The following is a 17,436-nucleotide window of genomic DNA, read 5'->3' on the forward strand; positions in this document are numbered from 1 at the left end:
TGAGGGTGAGGAGTTTAAATTGGATTGTGAGGGGGTAGGGAGCCAGAGAATGAGGGTGCAGAAGGGGGAGGCAGGTAGTGTGCGGAGAGAGGAAAATGAGACAAGCAGCAGCACTGAGGTTAGACAGAACAGGAGAGGCAATATAAAGGAGGCCAGAAAACACAGGATTACAGTAGTCAAGACAGGAAAGGATGAGGGTGTGGATAAGAGTTTTTGTGGCTTCTGGTCAGGAATTGCTAAATCCTATATACAGTATATTTTTTAAATATATGTATACATACTTAGTTTTGCTTTCTTATATTTGCCACAGACAGTATTAAATTCGGTCTATAAATTGTTTCACGCCCTCTTCATGTACAACAGAATAAACAGCAGAGAAATAAACAGTAAATTAGATAATATGTTTACTGTATAAGTAATAGGTCATGTAACAATCATAAAGTAATATGTAACAGGACAGGAGGATACGGAGAGCGGTAAAACAGAAAATATCCATTACTTAAAATGAAACCTAGTGTAGTGCGTGTTCACGTGTTAGGGAATATTAGTGCGTGTTCACGTGTTAGGGAATATTAGTGCGTGTTCACGTGTTAGGGAATACTAGTGCGTGTTCACGTGTTAGGGAATATTAGTGCGTGTTCACGTGTTAGGGAATATTAGTGCATGTTCACGTGTTAGGGAATATTAGTGCGTGTTCACGTGTTAGGGAATATTAGTGCATGTTCACGTGTTAGGGAATATTAGTGCGTGTTCACGTGTTAGGGAATATTAGTGCGTGTTCACGTGTTAGGGAATATTAGTGCGTGTTCACATGTTAGGGAATACTAGTGCGTGTTCACGTGTTAGGGAATATTAGTGCGTGTTCACGTGTTAGGGAATATTAGTGCGTGTTCACATGTTAGGGAATACTAGTGCGTGTTCACGTGTTAGGGAATATTAGTGCGTGTTCACGTGTTAGGGAATATTAGTGCATGTTCGCGTGTTAGGGAATATTAGTGCATGTTCATGTGTTAGGGAATATTAGTGCGTGTTCACGTGTTAGGAAATATTAGTGTGTGTTCACATGTTAGGGACTATTTGTCCTAATTTATATTAGTATGCAAATCAGTTTTGGCGGGAGGACTGCGCACGTGTAGGACGGGTCCTACGAGAATGCTCGCAGTGCCTCCTAAGCCACAGCCTGATTGACAGGCTGTGGCCATTTGGGAGCAGGGACGGCAAGTGTTCCCAAAAATCATGTTACTCCCTGTTTTCTGGGAGTGCCTTTCCTGGCCTTGGCTACAGTTCTGAGACGGAGATCTGAGTTACTAGAGTTTTACCCACATTGCCAATGGTCTCAAAGCGCTGTGTAATATATGTGCACTAGAAGAATAACGGTGAATAAAAAATAACTGCTAATACAATATATAACTTCCTATGTTCTACCCATCTGCTTTCACTGCTGGATTCTCATTCATGTTACCATAGGCGTGCGCACATAGGGTCCAGGATGGGCCAAGGCACATCCTAATGTCAGACACGGTCTCCGTGCAGGTCAGCAGAATTACTGGAATTCCGATGAAATGAGCGAGTCAGTGAGCAACTCACAAGACAAAGCGGCACAATATAATGATATGTGGGGGATATAATGATATGGGGAGAATTGATGGGGGATATAATGATATGGGGAGAAATGATGGGGGATATGATGATATGGAGAGGAATGATGGGGTATATAATGATATGTGGGGGGATTTGATGGGGGATATAATGATATGCAGAGGATTGACAAGAGATATAAGGATATGGGGGATTTGATGGGGTATATAATGATATGGGGAGGAATGATGGGATATAATGATATGGGGAGGATTGATGGGGGATAGAATGATATGGGGAGGAATAATGGGGAATATAATGATTTGGGGAGGATTGATGGGATATATAATGATATGGGGGAGGGATTGAGAAGATAAATAATTATATCGGGGTATTGTGGTGACATGTTAATGACAGGGGGGATTGACAACATGAATATAAGGTTGGACATGGTCCTCAGCACAGAGTATGTCTCTCTAGGTTTCCCAGGGTGCACACTCTAATGAAATGCGTGTAGCTATAATCACCTTTGATGTTGACCTTGAAATTAATCTTCTGCCCAGTCGCCTCGCAGCTGTACTCTCCGCCATCTTTCTTCTCCACCTGCTCCACCACCAGACAGCGGGATTTGCCCTCGGACTCCACCCTCAGTTTCTTGCTGGAGGTGACCAGCTTCCCGTCCTTGTACCATTTCACCTCCGTATTCTCCTGGGACACCTCACAGCTCAAGGTGGTGCTCTCGGCCAGGACGACCTGGACCTCCTTCTGCACCTTGTCCTGGTGGGTGAATGCCGGCTTCGGTTCTGAAATAAGCAAAAATGATAAATTTACTCCGTGGAGGTGGGGGATATAATGCATTGGCGAGGAATGATGGGGGATATAATGATATGGGGGGATTTGATGGGGGATATAATGATATGGGGAGGAATGATGGGGGATAGAAAGATATGGGAGGAATGATGGGGTATATAGTGATATGGGGGATAGAATTATATGAGGAGGAATGAGGGGTATATAATGATATGTGGGGGGATCTGATGGAGGATATAATGATATGGGGAGGAGTGATGGGGATTATAATGATTTCGGGAGGATTTATGGGGCTTATAATGATATGGGGGAGGGATTGATGAGGTAAATAATTATATGGGGGTATTGTGGTGACATGTTAATGACAGGTGGAATTAACGACATGAATATAAGGTTGGACATGGTCCTCAGCACAGAGTATGCCTCTCTAGGTTCCCAGGGTGCACTCTCTAATGAAATGCGTGTAGCTATAATCACCTTTGGCATTGATCTTGAAGTTGATCTTCTGACCGGCGGCCTCGCAGATGTACTCTCCGCCATCTTTCTTCTCCACCTGCTCCACCACCAGACGGCGGGATTTGCCCTCAGACTCCACCCTCAGTTTCTTGCTGGAGGTGATCAGCTTCCCGTCCTTGTACCATTTCACCTCTGTCTTCTCCTGGGACACCTCGCAGCTCAGGGTGGCGGTCTCAGCCAGGACAACCTGGACCTCTTTCTGCACCTTGTCCTGGTGGGTGAACGCGGACTCAGGTTCTGCAATAAGCAAAAATTATAAACATGGAGGTGAGTGCACAGCGTATATACTCAGTGATATCTGTAGGTGGGAAAAGCCCAATTTTTAGCCATTCAGAATATCAGACCAACCTGTAGCCCATCAGAGCATAACCAGTCATCAGAGCATAGCAAAACATGGTCAGGTAATTTTACGAATGTTACTTCAGTATACCATAGTAACATCTGACAAAAAGTTCTAAAAACACTGAAGCAGCAAACTTTGTGAAAACCAATACTTGTGTCATTCTCAAAACTTTTGACCATGGCTGTAGGGTCCAGGATGAGCCAAGGCACATCCTAATATCAGACACTGTCTCCGTGCAGGTCAGCAGAATTACTGGAATTCCGATGAGATGAGCGAGTCAGTGAGCGACTCACAAGACAAAGCGGCACAAGGTGCCCCCCTCCCAATCATTCCCTAATTATCTCCTTCTCGGGGGAGCTGTGTAGACAGAGCAGTGCAGTCAGTTGTACATGTACTAAATAAAAAAAAACTATTGTATTTGGCATAAAATGAATTGGTATAATGCTGATATGAGTGGGGATATAATGATATAGCAGGAGATTGTATGAGGATATATTGATATGGGGAAGATTGATGGGGATAGAATGATATGGGGAGGAATGATGGGGTATATAATGATATGTGGGTGGATTTCATTGGGGATATAATGATATGAGGAGCAGTTATGAGGAATATAATGATATGGGGAAGATTGATGGGGATAGAATGATATGGGGAGGAATGATGGGGTATATAATGATATGTGGGTGGATTTCATTGGAGATATAATGATATGCGGAGGATTGACAAGAGATATAAGGATATGGGGAGGAATGATGGGGAATAAAATGATTTGGGGAGGATTGATGGGATATATAATGATATGGGGGAGGCTTTGATGAGATAAATAATTATATGGGGGTATTGTGGTGACATGTTAATGACAGGGGGATTGACAACATGAATATAAGGTTGGACATGGTCCTCAGCACAGAGTATGCCTCTCTAGGTTTCCCAGGGTGCACTCTCTAATGAAATGCGTGTAGCTATAATCACCTTTGACATTGATCTTGAAGTTTATCTTCTGCCCAGCCGCCTCGCAGATGTACTCTCCGCCATCTTTCTTCTCCACCTGCTCCACCACCAGACGTCGGGATTTGCCCTCAGACTCCACCTTCAGTTTCTTGCTGGAGGTGACCAGCTTCCCGTCCTTGTACCATTTCACCTCTGTCTTTTCCTGGGACACCTCACAGCTCAGGGTGGCGGTCTCGGTCAGGACGACCTGGACCTCCTTCTGCACCTTGTCCTGATGGGTGAACGTGGGATCAGGTTCTGAAATAAGTAAAAAATATAAATTTTCTCCAACGTGGAGGTGAGTGCACAGCGTATATACTTTTTCTCAGAGATATCTGTAGGTGGGAAAAGCCCAATATCTAGCCAATCAGAATATTAGACCAACAGCCCATCATGGCATAGAAAAACATGGTCAGGTAGCGCAATAGTGTAAAAATAGCACTGCTATGTAAGATGCAATCGTTACATGTTACACAGTGTCAGGGACCTCAGGGTCTCATTCAGACCCGCTCGCGAGCGCAGGACGCTCGCAAGCGGGTCGAAGTTCCCAAATGCGCATGCGCACGATGGAGGGAGCTCCGTCGTGCGCATGCGCGAGACCCGGACAGCGACAGGCAAGCTGTCGCTCCGGGTCTCGCACCAAAGGAGGCGTGCTGTCGATGTTGATGGGAACACCTACCTTCTGGGTCCAGCCCCACTGACATCAGTAGTGATGTCAGTGGGAGTGATTTTGGCACTGATAAAGCCAAAATCACTCCAGGGCTTGCGGCAGCGAGACCCTACCGCAGGGTCTCCGTCGCAAGCCCGATGGTCGCGATGGTCTTGACCATCGCGACCATCATCATGGACGCTCGCATAAGCTGTGGGTGGTAACCCACAGCTATGCGAGCGTCCATAATGCCGCTCCAAGTTGAGGTAGGAGGGCCCTGATTCAGAGCGAGCGCTCTGGTCAGAGCGTCCGGCTCTGAATCAGGCCCTCAGTAATTATACCTGACGTAATTTGAATACCTAGACGTACAACACTTCCTGTTACTGCCACCACCTGTGATAATTAATGGTCCCCTCACTCTTCTATAACAATTGCTTCTAGCAATTTATGACAGTTATATTGTAAACTCTATCACCAATTGCGCAGCCTCTGCAACCAGACTCCCACGCAGTTAGTCGGTCAATTATTATCAGTTTGTAAAGTAGCCCTAGCAGTCTAATAGTCTCCTCAATGACAGGGTTCTGGAGCAAATATAACGTAATAACTAATAAATAACACTTTATTTACAATAAGGCGTACAATGTTTACTTATAAAAAAAATGTTACAAAGAAAATGGTTACCCAGTTACATACATGTAGTGCAATTTCAAATAAAAAGGGACAAAACGTACGGAGTTAACACGCGGCTAAATCTTCCCAGAAAGAATGGAAAGAAATGCAGGTTACAAACTTCAATGCAGACACTGATCTCCCAGTCTGAACACAGAGCCTGATTCAGACCCGCTCGCGAGCGCTATGCACTCGCAAGAGGGTCGATGGTGACCCAGTGCGCATGCGCACGATGGAGCCGGCTCCGTCGTCTGCTTGCACAAGACCCGGATAGCGACGGGCAAACCTTCACTCCGGGTCTCGTACCAAAAGGGGCGTGCTGTCGATGTTGAGTGACAGCACGTCCCCTTTGGTGGGCGGGCCGGCGGAGTGGCTGCCCAAACTGAGGCGTTCCCATGTGAATGCCTCCGTTTGGGGCCGGCCCCACTGACATCACGAGTGTTGTCAGTGGGAGAGATTTCGGCTCTGTGAGAGCCGAAAGCTCTCTGGGCTTGCGGCAACGAGACCTTACCACAAGGGTCTCGTTGCAAGCCCGATGGTTACGATGGTCTTGACCATCGCGACCATCTTCCTGGCCGCTCGTTATAGCTGTGGGTGGTCACCCACAGCTATGTGAGCGGCCAGGGGGCCGCTCTAAAAAACATGAAGGCCGACCCTGATTCAGAGCGAGCGCTCTGTCAGAGCATCCGGCTCTGAATCAGGCCCACAGAACAAAGAACTGTAATACATTTTATCCCCAGTACTCCCACTTGGGAGTGTGGGCCTGATTCAGACCCGCTCGCAAGCGCTATGCGCTCGCAAGCGGGTTGATTGTGGCCCAGTGCGCATGCACCCGACGGAGCCGGGTGGGCAAACCGTCGCTCCGGGTCTCGTACCAAAGGGGGCCAGCTGTCGATGTTGAGTGACAGCAAGCCCCCTTTGGTGGGCGGGCCGGGGGCGTGGCTGCCCAGACGGAGGCGTTCCCATGAGAACGCCTACCATTTGGGGCCGGCCCCACTGACATCACAAGTGATGTCAGTGGGAGTGCTTTCGGCTCTGTTAGAGCCGAAAGCACTCTTGGGCTTGCGGCAACGAGACCCTACCACAAGGGTCTCGTCGCAAGCCCGATGGTCGCGATGGTCTTGACCATCGCGACCATCTTCCTGGCCGCTCTAAAAAACAGAAGGCCGGCCCTGATTCAGAGCGAACGCTCTGTCAGAGCGTCCGGCTCTGAATCAGGGCCACTGTCTGCTGACTGGTTGATTTAGTTAATAAGATCTGTGACCACCCAGGACCTGCCCATGTCACTTTTAACTTAAATACAAATAATAGTGCATAACTTTCTCAGGGTAAGGACTACCAAACAAATGAGGTGTTGTAAATAAAATATCTGATATTAATGTCAACATAAATATATAGAGAGAAGGGCCCTAGATTGCACACCCTAAGCACAATGAGGTGGTACCTGCTGAGACTGAAACAAATGCAGGTGCACACTCTAACTATGCTGAACCTAATAATTATACTGCTAAATTGCATCAAAGAGGTTCTTAGCATAATAATGGCCATAATTATGGGCCTGCCCACCGCGTCCAGGTGAACTCCTTCAGGCAGGTCCCTAACACTCCTATGGAACAAATACAGGGCACGGGACCCCCCAGACCAACCCAGCAGAACCGCCCCATGGCATCACACTAGTAATTGTAAATATGCTGCATTCTGATGTGGTATTTTTGGAGATACTTCATATCTTGGAAACTACACCTCTGAGTGATTTCCAGATCGCACCCCACCTGCGAATAGACTTGATATATTTTTATAGAAATTTGGATGCTCCTAGTGATTATAGACAAATTAAATTTGGGATACATTCAGCATCCCGGCGGTCTGGATGCCGACGCTTACATTACCGGTCAGAATTCCAGCGCCGGCATTCCGACCGCCGGGATACCGAAGGTAAGTAGCGGGGTTCAGGGGAGGGTTAGGGTTAGGTTTAGGGTTAAGCACTAGGGGGAGGGTTAGGCACTAATGGGGGAGGTTAGATTTAGGCACCAAAGAGGGAGGGTTAGGGAAGGGGGAGGGTTAGCATACTGACCAACAAGTGTCAGTATGTTAACCCTGTCGGGATGCTGGCATAGGGGTTCTGACCACCGGAATCCCGAATGCCAGCATCCCATATCCAACCCATTAAATTTACCTCATAATCCACATGAGAGCTAATAGGACTTTGAGGTACATCTATCAAAGGCCCTGATTCAGACCCACTCGCAAGCGGCTGTCCGCTCGCAAGTGGGTTGATGTTGTGCACTGCGCATGCGCACGACGGCGGGAGCTCCGTCGTGCGCATGCGCCAGACGCGACGAGCGAAGGAAAGTCCTTCGCTCGTTGTGTCTGATCAAAGGGGGCGTGCTGTCGATGTTGATTGACAGCACACCCCCTTTGGTTGGCGTGCCGGGGGCGTGCCTCCCTGACGGGGGCGTTCCCAAGGGAACGCCTACCGTCAGAAGCCGGCCCACTGACATCACTAGTGATGTCAGTGGGAGTGATTTTGGCTCTGATAGAGCCAAAATCACTCCGGGCCTTGCGGTTGAAAACCTCAACCGCAGGCTCCGGCTCGCAGTTTCGATGGTCGCGATGGTCAAGACCATCGCGGCCATCAAACTGCACGCTCGTATAGGCTGTGGGTGGTGACCCACAGCTATACGAGCGTCCAGGGGGACGCTCCATAGTTATGGAGGACGGCCCTCATTCAGAGCGTGCGCTCTGCTCAGAGCGTACGGCTCTGAATGAGGGCCAAAGTACGATTTTGTTAGATTTAGCATTTCTGGTGATGTTGCTTTCGATTTGCATTCAATTTTGAGCATCGGAGATTTATTAAAGTCAAAATCGAATGTGAAATTTAATCACCCTCAAAATCAAATATCACTTAAACATTGGTACATTTCCATAGAACAACATAGGATCCCCTAATTTACTAATATTCTAATTAAATGAAACACAACATACCCAAAATAATGTACCTGCTTCATGCTGGTGATTTTTGCATGGTTGTTGTGTGTTATATGCCTGCTGTGGCATTACCCCCCTGCTAGTGAGAGCCCGGTGCTGGTTGTTGAAAATAAAGGGGACCCCTACATTTTTTTTCCCACTTATTTTCACAACCAGGACCGGCTCACACAGCCCGATACTGGTTGTGCTTTTGGGGGGGACCCCACGTCATTCTTTTTCTTTATTTTAACACTTTCATATACATCACACACACAACAATCCTGCTAAAATCAGCGGCATGAAGTAGGTCTATTATTTCGGAAATGTTTTGTTCTATTTTGTGTTCGATGTTATACTATAGGTGATTTTATGTTTGATGTTACAGGTGATTTTATGTTCGATGTTACAGGTATTTTGTATTGACCATCAAAACCGAAGAAGAAATCACTAGTCAAAATCGAGCAACATAGAATTTGATTTTGAAATAAAACTCAAAACTGAATTTTAGTAAATGTGGGATTTTGACAGTGATATCTAAATTCAATTAGATTTCAGGTTTGCTAAATCGAACATATAAAATCGAATACAAAATCAAACTTTTGAACATATACCCCTTTGTCTCTCCTTATGTATGAAAAGCTTTTCAAGCAGAAAGCTCTTTGCTTAAACCCCATGGTTTTTGCATCCTTCTTCATAATTGAATGTACATTTAGATCGACAATGTGCTCTGGAGCTCCTGAGGACTTACCATGCTAAGGAAACCTTCTCCCGTCTCTCAATTGAGTCACACTTGCCTACACTTCCTGAACAATAATCAGGTGGTGCTTCCAGCCATCAGGAAGATTAGGCAAGTCTCCCGAAGCTGACTGGGACCTTCCCGCAGCCCCTTTCCCACATAGCTGACCCCACTTCCCCATGGCTGCCCACTTACTGAACAAAAGTAGGCAGTCCGGGGAGCAATGATGCGATTTGCACTATCGTAGCCACCTCCACTTTCCAACAGAGTATAGCGGGGGGCATGGCTACGATGACGAGATCGAGCTGCACCGCCCACCCATAGCGATGCCACGCGCCCCTGCTGTGATGAAGCTGCCAACCTGGAGGGGGCTGCCAGAAAGTCAGTAAGCATGAACTGGGTCACCTTTGATAGTATGAAAAGACTTAACAAAAGGGCCATCCTACCCCCTTACACTTACAGATCACTTATCCTGCGAGTGATCAGAATCCTACCCCCTTACACTTACAGGTCGCTTATCCTGCGAGTTATCGGAATCCTACCCCCTTACACTTACAGATCACTTATCCTGCGAGTGATCGGAATCCTACCCCCTTACACTTACAGATCACTTATCCTGCGAGTGATCTGCATCCTACCCCCTTACACTTACAGATCACTTATCCTGCGAGTGATCAGAATCCTACCCCCTTACACTTACAGATCACTTATCCTGCGAGTGATCAGAATCCTATCCCCTAACACTTACAGATCACTTATCCTGCGAGTGATCGGAATCCTACCCCCTTACACTTACAGATCACTTATCCTGCGAGTGATCGGAATCCTACCCCCTTACACTTATAGATCACTTATCTTGCGAGTGATCAGAATCCTACCCCCTTACACTTACAGATCACTTATCCTGCGAGTGATTGGAATCCTACCCCCTTACACTTACAGATCACTTATCCTGCGAGTGATTGGAATCCTACCCCCTTACACTTACAGATCACTTATCCTGCGAGTGATCAGAATCCTACACCCTTACACTTACAGGTCACTTATCCTGCGAGTGATCAGAATCCTACACCCTTACACTTACAGGTCACTTATCCTGCGAGTGATCGGAATCCTACCCCCTTACACTTACAGATCACTTATCCTGCGAGTGATCGAAATCCTATCCCCCTTACACTTAAAGGGGACACTTATCCTGTGAATGATCGGAATCCTACCCCCTTACACTTGCAGATCACTTATCCTGCGAGTGATCAGAATCCTATCCCCTTACACTTACAGGTCACTTATCCTGCGAGTGATCAGAGTCCTATCCCCTTACACTTAGAGATCACTTATCCTGTGAGTGATCGAAATTAACATCCCATTGATCTGTGAGGCAGATTTATGACTCACATCGACAAGAAACATAATTCCCCATAACCGAATATCTATATTCTCTACACACATCACAGAATTACGTAACACGGTGCAGTTTTAAAATGTTTTCCTATTTTCATTAAAAAGTCACTTTCATTACAGTTATTTTTTCAAATATTTGTCTCTGCAATAAACTGTTAGTGTGAATGATATTAAAATAATTTAGCACCTTGAAAAAAAAGTTGCATTTGTGCGACTTATTCAGGGTCGGTCACATGTGCAAGCTTACAACTGCGGCTCGCAAGTTAAAGTCATTATTACAGTAATAAATACTTGAAAAATTACTAATAAAAATAATTTTTTTATAAAAATGGCATCCACCTTTCACTTTGATCTTGAAGTTGATCTTCTGCCCGGCGGCCTCGCAGCTGTACTCTCCGCCATCTTTCTTCTCCACCTGCTCCACCACCAGACGTCGGGATTTGCCCTCAGACTCCACCCTCAGTTTCTTGCTGGAGGTGATCAGCTTCCCGTCCTTGTACCATTTCACCTCCACCTTCTCCTGGGACACCTCACAACTCAGGGTGGCGCTCTCGGTCAGGACGGCCTGGACCTCCTTCTGCACCTTGTCCTGATGGGTGAATGCAGGCTCAGGTTCTGAAAGATAACGGACGGTATGTTGGACTGATATAACAGCAAAGGATAAAATCACATTGAAACATTTAATTTCACTAGTAAGGTTTATTGCTCTTAAACAGCATCTTAACAAATTAAATTTTCACTCAATATTAAGTAAACCATATTCCGTAAAGAGAAATTATCTATAAAACTTTTGTCTATTGAGATATTTGATAGCCTGAGGTAGCATCGTCTCCAGTTATGTGCTGCTCCTAGTGGGCCAATTTTTAACCAAACAATAGAATACCAGATTGGTCATAAAATATGTTTCAAAGAATATCTAATCGCATATGAATGAAACCCCCTTTCTATCTACTAGAGAGGTTCTATGAAGCAAAATGGTTTTTAAAATACATACACACATGGAAGCTCTAATTTGGAAAATCATCAATCAGAAAGAAAAAAAAAGTATATTGCAAGTGTTCAGTAACAATATCACGGCTCTGAATCAGGGTGGGTTACTTAGCAACAGGCAATAAAAACAGGTGATTGGTTACAATGCATCATTTGGTTCACTTCCGCATCATGTGATGATCACGTGATCGGGTGAATTCAAGGGATGTATGACATCAGACGCAGTACAGATCAACCCACGTCGGAGTGTTGCTTAGCAGTATTATATACAGAAAATGGAAGAGTCAGTACACCACCTGACCCGCTCGCAGTATACCACGTGATCCGTCAGCGGATCACGTGGTAGTCATGTGATCGGAGGAAACCAGGAAGTGCATGGGAATAAGGTAGACTCGATCTAAATGATTTTCCATTGTTTTAATAGATAAATTTCTGGCTCTAAACTTACTTAGAATTGCCTTCACTAATGCAAGTTTAAATTGTGATTATATTATATATATATTTTTTATACTAAAGGACGTGTGCGCAATGGATTGTTTTAATTGGTATACAGCTGTTTGCCCTGATTGAAAATAAATAGGGTATTTAAGGAGCATGAGGAATACATTGGAGATATGCTTCTGAAGAAGCTGGACACACATTTGCCAGCGAAACGCGTTAAGCTCTATTTCCATCGCTTATTGTTTGGGGACAACACTACCATATCATTTTGGACATTTTGACACATGAATATTGGGACAACGGCTATCATCACCAAAGGGAAGCAGCTACAAGTGGGTCCTATCCAGTCTACACTCTGTGCTATACCAACAGGATTTGGACACAGGAGATACCATCTGGACTGAGCAATCAGGACAATTCACTTGGTAAATATTTGCTGGACCCTGCATGTGGAATATCAATCAGTCCTAACGCCAGTGTCATACCAATTGGAATAATCAGTCCCCCAATAGCGATTATATTGGATATTGGATTTTTTTTGCTCCTAAGCTATAGGGTTTTAATGTTATATGTTATTTTAATTTTATGTGTAACAGTAATATGATGGAATAAATGTGATTTAAATTGCACATATGTCTATGTTTTAATTAAATACAGCAACCTAAATTTAGCGCCGGTATACACTTTTGTATATATCTTATATTTTGTTGGGGCTGACAACCCCTACTGGCTGCTTCAAATAACAGCGCATTGGATAATTTTTTATATCTCTATTTTCAGCTCTAACCGAGACGGAAGTTCTCCACTGACATTACTTGTGATGTCAGTGGGGCCGCCCCCAAACGGCAGGTGTTCTCATGGGAACGCCTCCGTTTGGGCAACCATCCACCCGGCCCGCCCACCAAAGGGGGCGAGCTGTCACTCAACATCGACAGCTTGCCCCCTTTGGTGTGAGACCTGGAGCGACGGAGTGCCGTCGCTAGCCGGGTCTCGAGCATGCGCACGACGGAGCCGGCTACGTCGTGCACATGCGCTGTGGGCCACCATCGACCCGGTTGCGAGCGCTCAGCGCTTGCGACCAGGTCTGAATCAGGCCCAGATTTCCTCCTCAGTCACTGTGAGGAGCACTGCTATACAAGGTAATGAGGACAGAGGACAGTCATTTCATATATACAGATGTTATCATCCTTCATCACTGTGAGATGCCCCAAAATATAATGTAATAATGAGTGGAATGCCATACACAATGGAATGCCCTCCTCAGACAGACACTGTGAAAAGCTCTGCTAAACAAGGTAATGAGGATGAAAAATCATACACATAGATGTTATCACAAAGTGTCATCTACAGTTACTGTGTTACTAAAGGTATGATGAGTATAATGTCTTACACAAATTGCTCCTCCTACAGTCACTGCAAGGAGCACTGCTAACAATGTAACGAGGAGGGTAAAATCATACAGAGTTACTGTGTTATTCAAGGTGTGATGAGTATAATGTCATACACATAGCTCCTCCTTCAGTCACTGTAAGGAGCACTGCTAATAAGGTAATGAGGAGGGTAAAATCATACAGAGGTACTGTGTTATTCAAGGTATGATGAGTATAATGTCATACACATAGCTCCTCCTTCAGTCACTGTAAGGAGCTCTGCTAAACTAAGTAATGATGAGTACAGTATCATACACAAAAATGTCCAACTTTTACAATCACTGTGAAGAGCACTTCCAAACAATGTAATAAGCACAGGAATGTTATATAGACATAGCTCCTCCTCCTACAGTCACTGTGAGGAGCACTGCTATACCAGGTAATAAGCACAGAAATGTTATATACACATAGCTCCTCCTCCTACAGTCGCTGTGAGGAGCACTGCTATACAAGGTAATAAGCACAGAAATGTTATATACACATGGCTCCTCCTCCTACAGTCGCTGTGTGGAGCACTGCTACACAAGGTAATAAGCACAGAAATGTTATATACACATAGCTCCTCCTCCTACAGTCACTGTGAGGAGCACTGCTATACAAGGTAATAAGCACAGAAATGTTATATACACATAGCTCCTCCTCCTACAGTCGCTGTGAGGAGCACTGCTATACAAGGTATGATGAGTAGAAAATCATGCACATAGCTCCTCCTTCAGTCACTGTAAGGAACTCTGCTAACAAGGTATGATGAGTATAAAATCACACACATAGCTCCTCCTTCAGTCACTGTAAGGAGCTCTGCTAACAAGGTATGATGAGTAGAAAATCATACACATAGTTCCTCCTTCAGTCACTGTAAGGAGCACTGTTAACAAGGTATGATGAGTATAATGTCATACACATAGCTCCTCCTTCAGTCACTGTAAGGAGCACTGCTAACAAGGTATGATGAGTATAATGTCATACACATAGCTCCTCCTTCAGTCACTGTAAGGAGCTCTGCTAAACTAAGTAATGATGAGTACAGTATCATACACAAAAATGTCCAACTTTTACAATCACTGTGAAGAGCACTTCCAAACAATGTAATAAGCACAGGAATGTTATATAGACATAGCTCCTTCTCCTATAGTCACTGTGAGGAGCACTGCTATACCAGGTAATAAGCACTGAAATGTTACATACACATAGCTCCTCCTCCTACAGTCGCTGTGAGGAGCACTGCTATACAAGGTAATAAGCACAGAAATGTTATACAGACATAGCTCCTCCTCCAACAGTCACTGTGAGGAGCACTGCTATACAAGGTAACAAAGAGTGGAATGCCAAACTGAGAGCTACTTCTCTACAATCACTGTGAAGAGCACTTCCAAACAATGTAATAAGCACAGGAATGTTATATAGACATAGCTCCTCCTCCTACAGTCACTGTGAGGAGCACTGCTATACCAGGTAATAAGCACAGAAATGTTATATACACATAGCTCCTCCTCCTACAGTCGCTGTGAGGAGCACTGCTATACAAGGTAATAAGCACAGAAATGTTATATACACATAGCTCCTCCTCCTACAGTCACTGTGAGGAGCACTGCTATACAAGGTAATAAGCACAGAAATGTTATATACACATAGCTCCTCCTCCTACAGTCGCTGTGAGGAGCACTGCTATACAAGGTATGATGAGTAGAAAATCATGCACATAGCTCCTCCTTCAGTCACTGTAAGGAGCTCTGCTAACAAGGTATGATGAGTATAAAATCACACACATAGCTCCTCCTTCAGTCACTGTAAGGAGCTCTGCTAACAAGGTATGATGAGTAGAAAATCATACACATAGCTCCTCCTTCTGTCACTGTATGGAGCTCTGCTAAACTAAGTAATGATGAATACAGTATCATACACAAAAAGGTCCTCCTACAGTCGCTGTGAGGAGCACTGCTATACAAGGTAATAAAGAGTGGAATGCCAAACTGAGAGCTACTTCTCTACAATCACTGTGAAGAGCACTTCCAAACAAAGTAAGCAACACTGGAATGTTATACACACATAGCTCCTCCTCCTACAGTCGCTGTGAGGAGCACTGCTATACAAGGTAATAAGCACAGAAATGTTACATACACATAGCTCCTCTTCCTACAGTCACTGTGAGGAGCACTGCTATACAAGGTAATAAGCACAGAAATGTTACATACACATAGCTCCTCCTCCTACAGTCGCTGTGAGGAGCACTGCTATACTAGGTAATAAGCACAGAAATGTAATATAGACATAGCTCCTCCTCCTACAGTCGCTGTGAGGAGCACCACCAAATAAAGTAAGCAACACTGGAATGTTATACACACATAGCTCCTCCTCCTATAGTCATTGTGAGGAGAACTGCTATACAAGGTAATAAAGAGTAGATGGTCACACACAAAGAGCTTCTCCTTATACAGTCACTGGGAGGAGCACTGCCAAACAATGCAAGCACAGGATATCACAGAATTCCTTCTTCTACTTTCACAATGAGGAGCGATGCTATTCAAGTTACAGAATAAAATGTCATAAGCACAGATTTCCTCCACTGTGAGGAGCACTGCTATACAAGGTAATGAGGACAATCATTTCATATATAAAGACTTTATCATTCTACAGTCACTGAGAGATGCCCCACAATATAATGTAATAATGAGACACTGTGAAAAGCTCTGCTAAACAAGGTAATGAGGATGTAAAATCATACACATAGATGTTATCACAAAGTGTCATCTACAGTTACTGTGTTACTAAAGGTATGATGAGTATAATGTCTTACACAAATTGCTCCTCCTACAGTCACTGCAAGGAGCACTGCTAACAAGGTAATGAGGAGGGTAAAATCATACAGAGGTACTGTGTTATTCAAGGTATGATGAGTATAATGTCATACACATAGCTCCTCCTTCAGTCACTGTAAGGAGCACTGCTAACAAGGTATGAAGAGTACAGTATCATACACATAGCTCCTCCTTCAGTCACTGTAAGGAGCACTGCTAACAAGGTATGAAGAGTACAGTATCATACACATAGCTCCTCCTTCAGTCACTGTAAGCAGCTCTGCTAACAAGGTATGATGAGTAGAAAATCATACACATAGCTCCTCCTTCAGTCACTGTAAGGAGCTCTGCTAACAACGTATGATGAGTACAGTATTGTACACATAGCTCCTCCTTCAGTCACTGTAAGGAGCTCTGATAAACTAAGTAATGATGAATACAGTAGCTTACACAAAGAGGTCCTCCTACAGTCACTGTGAGAAGCACCGAAACTGTATAAATGCTATGAGCAGCGTGAGGGCAAACATGGGTGTAAATGTTTCGTGGCGACAAATCACCTACATCGGTCAGTATCTATGGGTGATTGCGTGCTACCGCAGTCACTAGGTTTGAAGTGCTTCACATGAAACCTAGCAATAACGCTAGCAACCTGTTATCATTCCGTCCTTCATTAACTCGTTCTAGTGTGTACGGGAAATCCCCGCTCTAGGTCATACGTTCTGACTTCTGAACGGAATCGGTATGATATACTGTCGAAGCCGGATAATTGGCTGAGACAGGATCGGTTTAAAATTAAATTTGCGCGACTCCATTTTGCGAGTGGCAATGAGACGCCAGTTTGCGACTGGCCGCCCAGCGCCATTTTAGTGAATCTCGCCCATTATAAATACATACGGCGATGCTATTATAAAGCGTTGTGTGATTCCCACGCAATAGAAAGAAGTTAAAAGTCCTCACCACATAAATACAGACAGTCACTAAAACATATAAAATGATTATCCCTGCAAAACACGTACCATGGCGCACTCCACAAACACATAGTCGCACAGCGCTAACTGGCGTCTTTTCTCAATTCCCCAATACTTACACACTGCACACTTACTTACTTACTTATTAAT

General features: G+C 44.7%; 1 protein-coding gene across 27 annotated transcripts in view; it reads right to left on the minus strand.

The window, feature by feature from the left end:
• Positions 1-17,436, minus strand: part of OBSCN (obscurin, cytoskeletal calmodulin and titin-interacting RhoGEF) — a 646,947-nt gene that overhangs the window by 501,407 nt on the left and 128,104 nt on the right. For all 27 annotated transcript variants that reach the window (XM_088467488.1, XM_088467486.1, XM_088467498.1 and 24 more), the window contains exons 15-18: positions 11,002-11,277; positions 4,223-4,498; positions 2,866-3,141; positions 2,106-2,381 (exon numbers count right to left, since the gene is read on the minus strand). In XM_088467488.1, the coding sequence (XP_088323614.1) occupies positions 2,106-2,381; positions 2,866-3,141; positions 4,223-4,498; positions 11,002-11,277 (1,104 nt within the window). The remainder of the gene's footprint in view (positions 1-2,105; positions 2,382-2,865; positions 3,142-4,222; positions 4,499-11,001; positions 11,278-17,436) is intronic.

Source organism: Taudactylus pleione, unplaced genomic scaffold (assembly GCF_031769625.1).
Source record: "Taudactylus pleione unplaced genomic scaffold, aTauple2 ptg000071l, whole genome shotgun sequence".
Lineage (NCBI taxonomy): Eukaryota > Metazoa > Chordata > Amphibia > Anura > Myobatrachidae > Taudactylus > Taudactylus pleione.